At 50.8% G+C, this 10,320-nt stretch overlaps 3 protein-coding genes across 3 annotated transcripts in view; 2 read left to right on the top strand and 1 right to left on the bottom strand.

Moving 5' to 3' along the window:
• Positions 1-1,669: 1,669 nt before the first annotated feature.
• On the bottom strand, positions 1,670-6,405 carry LOC6598516 (DNA topoisomerase 2-binding protein 1-A). The gene has a single exon (XM_002023519.2). It carries the CDS (start codon positions 6,313-6,315, stop codon positions 2,020-2,022), a length of 4,296 nt encoding a protein of 1,431 aa, XP_002023555.1. The 5' UTR covers positions 6,316-6,405; the 3' UTR covers positions 1,670-2,019.
• A 168-nt stretch (positions 6,406-6,573) lies between these two features.
• On the top strand, positions 6,574-9,578 carry LOC6598515 (E3 ubiquitin ligase Rnf157). The gene is made up of 3 exons (XM_002023518.2): positions 6,574-7,947; positions 8,009-9,000; positions 9,068-9,578. The coding sequence occupies exons 1-3, from the start codon at positions 6,680-6,682 to the stop codon at positions 9,235-9,237; spliced, it is 2,430 nt and encodes an 809-aa protein (XP_002023554.1). The 5' UTR covers positions 6,574-6,679; the 3' UTR covers positions 9,238-9,578.
• A 460-nt stretch (positions 9,579-10,038) lies between these two features.
• LOC6598511 (probable glutamine-dependent NAD(+) synthetase) overlaps positions 10,039-10,320 on the top strand; it is a 31,364-nt gene continuing 31,082 nt past the window's right edge. The window contains exon 1 of the mRNA XM_002023514.2: positions 10,039-10,113. The gene's annotated coding sequence lies outside the window, so the exon portion shown is untranslated. The remainder of the gene's footprint in view (positions 10,114-10,320) is intronic.

Below are 10,320 nucleotides of genomic sequence, written 5' to 3'. Positions count from 1 at the left end.
AAAACGATCAACTATACTACGTGTACTATCTATTTTTGATGAATTTGTAGCCTAGAGCATGCGATTCCATACCCCAACAAAAAAAAAAAAAATACAAAATCATACAAATTTATATAGATATAAAAAAGAGACTTTTTTTAACAAAACACAAAGAAACACACACACACACACATATAGAACAAGAACAAGAACAAAAGAAAACATAACTTGCATGGATTGTATAAACAAAAAGGACATGTAGAAACGTACTATATATAAAGAACGTATGAATCAAATTTAAAAGTAACTGCTATTTAAAAACATAACAATTAAATCGGAACAGAAGGAAGCTATGTGAAATTATAAATATATACATGCTACACACACACACTCACACACGTATATACATAAATAAATAATATATATATATAAAAACGTTAAATAAATGCAAAGTACAATTCAATTTGATATTCAGATATTGAATATAGCGCTCATCCGAAATTGCTGATTGGGGCTATGGACTCCGATGGCATTACTGAAGTGCAACCAGTCCAACCATTGAACGGCTTGCTCATCGGAACGGATCCATATTCAAACCTGTTCCTAAAGTCCATTCGATCATTCGATTTATGATTCCAAATGACATCTTTCGGAGCAACAGAAATAATTCACAGTATTCCGGCAGTATTGCGGTGTGTGTATTTCTATTTCTATTATGTAATTCTAAGGGAACTAGTATCGAAAGACTCTATAGGTATTGGATTATTTAACATCCAGGAGCACTTTGAACTTTGAGCGAAAGGCAAAGAACATTAACAGGTAGCTATTTCTAAAGCATATTTAGGATATTCGCCAATGCTTTAAATGTGTTGGACTAAGCTCAAATTGAAATCAACGAATACTTATATCCAGAACATAGAACAGCGCCGATCGATTTTGATTTTTGATGTCAGGACAAGTACATTTTAAGCCTCAGTAATTCCTGGCTTTCACTCAACCAAACAATTCGCCATTGAATTGTTGAAATTAATGCACGCTTCGAAATCAAATGGTAATAATTGTGCATTATTTTCTCATTTGTACCATCCGCTAGTGGCCATTATTTGTCCACTACTTAGTCCACTGGTCTCCCAAGCACGTTCTCATGTCTGGTGGCCCTTTGCTGTAATAAATAACAAGGTCCTGTCAACCGCCAGGCACAAGGAACCACGAGCAAGGCTTCTGCATTTCTGCCGTGAGTGTGAAAAAACTGACTATACCTCAAAATCACTGTTGCTTTTCAAGGTCATCCCTTGATCTATCCGGGGATCTCTAAGGGGATCCATTCATACTCTTCATTATCGAGGATTTCTTTCCGGCACCGTCTCGTTACCTCTAGGTTTTCCCATTCCATACCATTTGCTCTCTTGCGCAGACCCTAGTTAATGTGAGCTCTTTTGAATAAATATCATATTGGTTTAGAACCAACAAGAACAACATCTCATGTGCCACAGAGACAAGCCACACTTAGCCTCCCTCCTTCAGGCTCCTCCATCAAACACAAATGCCAGAAACTGTAGCACACTGTGGAGCGCAATCCGCATTCATTGAGCTTATAAAATAGGATCTTATAGTATAAAATACATCTAAAAGATATGTTCGGATTGAAGTTCTTCATTGAAAATAGGTCAAATAATAGATACAAAAAGTAATATATCTAAAAAATAGGTTAGTTTCGACTTTTTTCTTTGACTATACATCAATTAAAGTGTTTTGTTTTGATTGGTTTAATAATGCTTTTCAAAGTTATAACAAATTTAGAAAGAAAGAAATATTTTGCACACTTCAAGAGTATTTTCAATAGCATTTACATCGTATCAAATCAATTGATTCGTGGCATAATGCTCCGCTGATTCCGACAGCTTTTCCTTTCTTTTAGAAACATGAACGAGATATAACAAACGTGATGAAGTAGTGTTTAAATAGATAGAACAATTTGGCAAAAGAATATACTGTAAGCTAAAGAGTACGATACGATCAGTTCCAGTTTCAGTTCAAAGTCTACTTGACCACATATTTCTCCAGATTGGCTTCCCGACCATGCATCAGATAGTAGTTGATGGCCAATTGGGTGAAGATGCGCACCCCGCAGTGCTGCAAATGGGCCAAGTCCCTGGGCGCCAGCGGGGCCTTCTTGATGTCCACAAAACAATCGGTGGCTGTGGCCACCAGCGGATCTTGGGCAAACGGAGAGCGCGGCTCTAAAATGCAGGCCCCGCCAGCACGCAGTACATTCCGTATGGCCGCCCCACTGCGCTCATGAAGGCTGAGTATAACACGATGCTCGGAGTAGGCGCCACCGCCAGAGACACTCAGTTCCGTGCGCCAACGGTGTGCGGCCACAGCAATCACATCCTCTTCGGGGGCCAGAGTGGGAAGATTGAGGGCGCGCGGATTGCCCCACTCGTGCTGGGCCTCGTCCAGAAAGTGGCCCCGGGCATGGCACTGTTCTATATACTGGATATTGAGGATCCACTTCCCAGCGGCTATGCAGGCCAGCATTTTCTCGCCCCGATTCGGCCGCTCGCAGAGCAAATGCGTGCAGGCGTCGTCGTAGTTGACGAGATTGTCGCACAGCTTGCCGCCCAACTGCTGTATGCGGTCAATCAGCTCGGCTCGCTTCTCATCGTCGTCGCCGCAGGAGATGCTGAAGCATGGTGTGCCCGCATGCTGCATTCGTGGCGAGCCCGAGGAACGCCTCTTGGCCGCATTGAATTCGGCTGGGTCGCGCCAGTCCACCATGTCCTCGGTGCCCAAAGCAAAGCCCTCGGACTCGAAGGGCTGCACAAACTGCACCTCGCTCTCGGCGGACTCCAGGTGACTGTCGTGGCTGCGCTTTAGGCTGTTCCGCCGGCTCTCGCAGTTCTTCAGGTAGTCCGTGATCTGCTTGACGTCCGGAGAGTTGTGGCGATTGAGGGGCTCTATTGCCGCAGCCGCCGCCCCCGCTGTGGTTGTCTCCTCAAAGCTGATTTTGTCAAAATTAATGGTGCTCTCGGCCGCTCCCACGCCTCCAGGACTCTGAGTGCTTGGCACGAATGGGGATCCCGATGCGGAGCCACTAAGCAGCGACACAGACACTCGTGGCGGTGTCTTCTTGGCTGGACTTGGGGGTTTCGGCTTTGTTGTGGCTTTGGGTGTCTTCGGGGACCTCCTATCAAAGTTTAGCTTTTGATTCTTCTGGATCGGCGGTGGATTCTCCTCCTCCACGTCGTCGTCGTAGTCAATGCCCAGCGTCTCGCAGGTTATCCGCATCACCCGCTTCCTGATCACCGATATGGGTGTGTCCGGCTGGATCGCCTGCGTGGGCAGGCGCCAGCGTCGCTCAAAATCATCGGCCATCCGCTGCTTAAACTCTGGCGTCAAGCAGAACTCGGGTATGCCCGGGGCCGGTCGTCGATTTTGGTGGCTCACCGGCGTACAGGCCTGCCTGCGAATGCGCTCCAGTTCGGGCGTTTGGTTCTCCCGCATCTCGCGTATGATCTGGCGCACACACTCCTTGCCTTCGTCCGTGTCCAGGCGTTCGACAAACTCCTCCAAAAAGTCGAAATTGTACCCCTGGCTGTACACCTGGTTGATGGGGGTGCGTGGCGAGTCTGGAGGGGATGGGGAACCGCTGCTGCTGCCGCGCCGAACACCCGCCAGCTCCGAGACGCGACGATTGCGCAGCGGCGTTAGCTCTGGAGCAGGAAGTAAAGGTACGACTGGAGGGGGAGCGGGAACGGGAACGGGGATAGCTTCTGGCTGATTTTCAGCCTCTTCCCGAGCCACACTGGACATGGCTGACTGCTGCTGCTGATCCGTTTCCGACTCTTGGCGACGTGGTGTACGCAAATTGCTCTCTTTCAATCGCGGGGAAATCGAGGGAAAATCGGCTTGACTCTTGCCCACCAAATGATCGACATATGGGAGCTTCTCACCCGCCTGGGCGCACTGCACCAGCCAGGCGGACGTGACCACCGGATAGTGCCACTTGATGGCCCCCTCATACTTGGAGCCCTCGGCTGTGGGACACACCAGTAGGGGTTTCTCCTTCTTGATGAACGTCTTGTTGACCGAAGCGCCCAGTAGTGTGGCCACCGAATTGATAAAGTCCCGCTCCAGACCCGCATAGATGGACACCACAATGGTCATGCCCGTGAGCGGCTCTCGGCTGGCTGCGGACGGCACTGGCAGGTGATAGTATTCGGCAGGCAGGAGCTTGTTTTGTTTCATGCAGCTCTCGAGGAACAGTTCGGTGACCACGTGACGCGCTCGTATGGGCAGACTGTCCGGCTCGAAGGTCACCTCAAAGCTAACAATGGCATAGTCCACCTCATCGGAGAAGCTGGCCGGGACCAGGAGACCCTGGGCAGCCTCGCATTCGCTCAGCATTTGGGTGTAGAACTCTGTGTTGAAGGAATCCTTGTGCACGTAGACAGAGACGCCAGTGAAGTAGTCCAGTTTATCGAAGTCTATGGACAAAGTGCTGGCACTGAGATCTGGCAGGGGCAGGGCTCCAGCCACCGCTGATAGGCGTCTGCTGAGAGGGGCAGCGAGGGCCGGACGTACCTCCATTTGAGTGGAACTTGCTGCCGGATTGAGGAGCATGCTCACTTCTGGATTGGCCACAGCTGTGGGCGGCAGCTGTGCCACTGGCTCTTGGTCCTGCGAATACTGATTAAGCAGCTCCACGTCCATATCCTGGGGCTTCTCCTGCTCTGGATCTGGTTCCCCTTCGAATAGCTTCTTCTTGATGGGCAGCTGCGGCTGCTTGAAGCTGTGGTTCATCGATCGCAGTGTACGTTTGCTGGCGGGTGAGGCCACATCTGGCTCTCGGGTCTGCGGCAAGGAGACCCGATGCACCACTTCGTTGACCAGACGACCAAAGCGTATGCTCTCCAGCAGCCAGTCCAGGCGCACTACATGAACGGTGCCCATGAGGCCATCTCGCTCCCATTGCCGGTACTCGGTGTCGTCCAGTTGGCCGACAATAATGTGGGATATGCCCTCGTTGGCCTCATCGTAGCGTGTGGCACCGCATGTGTTCAGGACACGATTGAGCTTCTCGCGCTCCTCCGTGCGAAAGCCGCTGAGGTAAACGCAACAGCCATCGAGGAGGGGCCCTGCCTTTTTGGCCTGACGCGGACAGATCTCGGCCAGAACTTGCTGGTAGTTCCGACTGCTACCGCTGCTGCTGGTTGTGGCCTGCTTCAGGAGATCCTTGGCTGGGGAGCTGGCGGCCAGGCTGCTCAGCGTCTCATTCACGGTGGTCATGTCGCTGCACATGCGACGGGAGCCAGAGACAAAGCTAATCCTGGACAAATCCGACAGCTGGGTCTGGTCGCCCGGCCCTGTGCATGCCGCCGAGTGACGACTGCTGCTGCTCTTGGTGGGCGTGGAGACCTTCTTGCCGGCGCGCACCTCGTAGTTTTTGGTGGGCAAGGCATACCCACGACTGTGGCTATCGAATATCCATTCGGGCAGCAGGACATCCTTCTTGAAGCGTATTGCCGCCTTGTACTTTTCGGTGTCCGTCTTGGACTGCTCGGTGATCACGATATCCACCACCTGAGAGCGAAAGGCGCGATGGTAGATCCCACCATTATCATTGACCAGACGCATCACCTGATCCTTGCGCGCCACATCGAGACCGCTGCACGTGATGTTCGCCCCAAAGAACGTGGGCAGGCGGTACTTGTCAAAGTCTGAATCTATGGCTCGAATGCTCTCCTTTTGCCGCTTGCGACTCTGATCCCAGACGTACTGCACCCAATCGACGTGCATCACGGGGACACCGTTCAGCGTGGCCTGCTCATATTTGTTGGACTTGATGGTGTTTGAGATGAGGTGGGTGGTGCGGTGGCCGAAACTCTGGAAGTATACGCCGCCCATCCATTTGATCAGTTTGCTCAGCTCCTCCTTCTTTTGCGGTGTGATGCCGGTGGCAGAGACCAGCAGATCCCGCATGGCCGTCGTGTAGATGGCACTGCTGCCCAGCGGTATGGGCTCGTTGTGCCTCAGGCACGACACCAGGCAGGGCGGACCCAGTATCAGGGCCTTGGTCATTTGCAGTTGCTGAAAGAAATCGCCATCAAATTGGGCCAGCACGAAGACATCCTTTTTGGTTAGATTGCCGGCTGCTATCAGGGGATAGCCCTCGCTGGGCTTGATCTGGCGTATCTGGGTCTCGGCCAGCTGCTGGCCCATCAGCTCCAGTGCCGTCGTGAACTGCTCGAGGGTGTCCGGCTCATTGCTGTCGCTGGATTTCAGGTTGTTCACAAAATACGCGCAGATGGACTCATCCAGGCTCATCGTCATTTTGCTCGTTGCGTTCACTTCTGGTATTAAATTATTGTTTTTCTTTTTCGCAACGTTTTCACATACGCTATTTTGGCGCCCGTTTGTTGTTGCCCTTCAAGGCAGGGTCGCTTTGACTGCGATAGTGGAAAAACACTGCCTGATACAACACCAAACACTCAGCCGATAGTGCTATCGATAAGTGCAGGGCTACACGATACTCTGTGTTATCGCACTTTGTTGCTCTGTAATCGCAATATTGAGGAAAGGAAAGCAAAGGAAAAGAAAAATAGTTTGGGAACAAACAATAAAATCAACATACAGACAGTCTATACGGGCTACAGTTTAGTGAAAAGCCAAGCCAACCCAACATCCTCCCTCATAAATGGGCAACTTTGTGAGCAGGCAGAACGCGGCGGTCGAGGAAGCAGACCAGATACCCAACAATGCCTACAAATATCCGCCTCGAATGGGCAACTTCTTTGGCACTCACTTCATAATGGGCGGCGAGCGCTTCGACACGCCCCAACCGGAATCGTATCTGTTTGGTGAGAATGCCGATTTGAATTTCCTGGGCAATCGACCCACGGCCTTCCCCTATCCCCCGCCTCAGGCGAATGAGCCAACCAAGACCCTAAAGAGTCTGGTCAACATCCGCAAGGAGTCTGTGCGTTTTGTTCGTGTGCCAAATGACAAGAAACCGGACTGTGTGGATGCCGCCGCCAGCCCCATAAAGGAGAAACCCAAGCCGATAGAGATCCTGGATGATTTAGACAAGACGAATGTAACCATTGAGGATGTCGACGGGAATGTCCTCTGCTCCATGGGCCTGGGCGGTGGCAGTTCGGACTCTGTGGCCCCGCCGCCGCCCTGCTGCTACAACATTGAGTTCACCTTCGATTCGGACGCCAAGTGTGCGATCACCGTGTACTATTTTGCCAGCGAGGAGGTCAGTCCCAGCGGCGTGACCTTGGTGGCTCGCGAGGGCCTCACCTCGGAGACGTATCACTTTGACAAGGGTATCAATCAGAGCTTCTCGCAGCCGGGGCATGTGTTCAATCCCCAAGTGATACCCGAAGATGATTTCATTTATAATTCAGGCCGAGAGCAGTATCCCGTGGCCATACACTGTGTGGTGGAGGAAGGCAACGACGAGTGCCGCCAGTCGCACACGACCATCTGTGTGATCGACCATCACCCAGAGACGAACAGCTATGTGCTGCGGGCCCTCAAGCAGAAGATCTTTGTCGATGGGTTGTGCTATCTGCTGCAGGAGATCTATGGCATTGAGAACAAGGCAGTTAACAAGTCCTCCATTGACGAGGATATCGACGATCATGGCAGCGAGTGTGTCATATGCATGAGTGAGACCCGGGACACCCTCATCCTGCCCTGTCGCCATCTCTGTTTGTGCAACTCGTGCGCGGATTCGTTGCGCTATCAGGCCAACAATTGTCCCATCTGTCGGGCTCCGTTCCGGGCTCTGCTGCAGATACGGGCCGTGCAGAAGGGCATCAGCACTCATGTGCTGCATCAGAATACCCCGACATCGGCTGGCGGGGATGCGGCGCCCGTGGATGTGCCACCGGGATACGTCCCCGTTTCGCTAATTGAGGCACTCAATGGGCCACCACAGTATGTGGCCAGGGCCAGGTGAGAGTCAGAGCCATTCCGCCTCAAGAAACGACTGTTTAATCCTCCTTTTCTTTTGCAGGACAAGCGAGCATGACATTACAGACACCGCGGCCACTGTGGCCGCCTCCACAATGACCAGCAGCGACATCAAGGCCACCTCGCCCGTGAAGTCCAACAGCACGCGTCGTCCCAAGATCAAGAAGAATGCCTCAACGTGCACTTCGACCAGCGAGGTGGGGACCATCACCACCCCCCAAACAGTTGGCGGCACCTCTGTGGTGGAGATCGAAAGCGATCCCAAAAAGACCTCGGCCACGGCCACTTCTACCTCACCCACCACACTGGTGCAGGAGGAGGCCAAGCAGGACAAGCTGCAGATTGTGAATGAGCGTAAGTACCCCACAGCCAGAGGAGCAGGGACAGGGACTGGATCGGGAGGTGATGCCTCTGCTGGCACCGATGACGATGTGGACAGCGAGAACGAGAAGCTTTCGCCATTGCTATCGCCGGGCAGCAAGAGCAGGAACCGCTCGAACAAGTCACTCAAGCAGGTTGTGGCCTGCCTGGAGGCGGACGATGCGGACAAGAAGGGCGGCAGCGGCAGCATCTCGGGAGCAGGTGGCGATAGTGGAGTGGCCAGCGATGAGACGAGCAGCAAGAAGAGCGGTGCCTCGCTCAAGCGAGCCAAGCCCAGGCCCGAGCTAACGAGCAGCAGCGGTGGCAGTGGTACGGCTGGTAGCTCCGCTGAACCGGCGGCTGATGATTCGGACTACTATACGCCCGAGGATACGCAGAACTCGATACTAAGTCCACTCTGTCCCACGGAGAAGGAGCGAGAGCGGGCTAAAAGCGGTGACCCGCTGTGCGGAGGAGCAGGCGGCGGCAATGCAAGTGGTGGCAGCCGTGGCGGTGGCGTCGGGGGAGGCGCCACCCCGACCAGTGTGGTGGTGGGCTTTAGCAGTGCAATGAAGAAGAATCTACATAAGAAATCCACCTCGGTGGGCAACATGGTGGGCTCCGGCTCGGGCGCAGTTGTTGACTTGAAGTCCAACAATGTTAGCTCCCTGCCAGGTAGGATTTCCTCCTCTTTACATAACGGAAACGGTACCCCTTTAAATGATTTCTCAACCCGTTTCAGATATGCTGGATAGTCCGATTAGCGGCAATTCGGCATCCACACGCAGCTCCAGTGATAGCTACTCATCCAGCTCATCGACAAAGCAATTGCTTAGCTCGAATCCAACCACAACGGCGGCCAACATCATTGTGGACGATAAGACGGCTCTGCAGAATGCAGTCAATGTCTGAGGCAAAACCAAAACTCAATTTTGGTTTTATATCTAAACGCTTGTTTATCCTTATTTATTTCTGTAGTATTGTAATTTTTAGTTAAATCGAACGAACGCTGGCGACGAGTAGGAGGAAGAGCCGGAGAAGGGGAATAGGAAGAAGGATGAGTCGGCAGCAACCAGGAGGGACACTTAACCAGTATATAGACAGACACACACACAAACACACTTACCCGTACACTAACCCACATATGTCTAGCATGCATGTGTATGTAGTTTAATTAATGTAGATTAATGGCTTGGGTATATTACAACAATACAAACAATAATAAATTGTGCTTCGGGCACAACATTCCAAAATTGATAACAAATCGTTTTTAGTGATGGGACTGCTTCCAGCTGGTCAGTCGATTATACCCAGGTCCAATATATTCCAAAATGATTGTGTAATTGATTTAAGAGTTTGCCCAGAGAATTTCCTTCTAATATTTAAGGGATTTAATTATTAATTAAACAAAATTTTTCTATCGATTAGAGCTATGAAACTTGTGTCATGCTTGTTAGCTTTTTGCCAAATGGCTTTACTATCGACACTTTGCGTTGGACATTATTTCAGTCCAGACTAAACAAATATTGTCTTCTACTAATTATTTTTGTTAAAATAAATAGTTAAATAAGCTTAACTTCTATCGATAACTATAGTGTCATAGGAGTTAGCTTTTTGCTCGGCATGCATGACCATCGAAAGTTCGCGCTGCCATCACTAGAGGTCACAATTGGGCAACATTTTGTTTACTTTCGCCAATATTTAAACATTTCAATCAGAGTTAATGAAATATAACGACTTCAGCTTGAATTGTGCACAAGTTTGAGCGGGTTGTGGTTCGGTGCTAAGGTATGTACAGTTACCAAATCTCAGTGTCCAGTACTACCTACCCCCCCACTCACGTGTCGTCCGGTCAAGGGTCCTGCTAGTCTTGTTTTTTATGGGTTGTTTAATGGTATGTGCGTTCTGCCGATTGCCGGACTAGTGCGTAATTGATTTTTTGTGGTCTCAATTATTTATTTACCCAGCAGCAGCCCCCTATCACCTTTTATGAAG

This window comes from Drosophila persimilis, unplaced genomic scaffold (assembly GCF_003286085.1).
Source record: "Drosophila persimilis strain 14011-0111.01,24,50 unplaced genomic scaffold, DperRS2 tig00000793-arrow-arrow-pilon, whole genome shotgun sequence".
NCBI classification, from domain to species: domain Eukaryota; kingdom Metazoa; phylum Arthropoda; class Insecta; order Diptera; family Drosophilidae; genus Drosophila; species Drosophila persimilis.
This window is presented reverse-complemented; position numbering and strand designations above follow the sequence as displayed.

What these genes read in the sequence shown, in the direction of transcription:
- LOC6598516 (XM_002023519.2), bottom strand. Translation starts at nt 6,315, where the DNA reads ATGACGATGAGCCTGGATGAGTCCATCTGCGCGTATTTTGTGAACAAC.
- LOC6598515 (XM_002023518.2), top strand. Translation starts at nt 6,680, where the DNA reads ATGGGCAACTTTGTGAGCAGGCAGAACGCGGCGGTCGAGGAAGCAGAC. An exon ending in CAGTATGTGGCCAGGGCCAG is followed by an intron (nt 7,948 to 8,008) that starts GTGAGAGTCAGA and finishes TTTCTTTTGCAG; the next exon opens with GACAAGCGAGCATGACATTA. An exon ending in CAATGTTAGCTCCCTGCCAG is followed by an intron (nt 9,001 to 9,067) that starts GTAGGATTTCCT and finishes AACCCGTTTCAG; the next exon opens with ATATGCTGGATAGTCCGATT.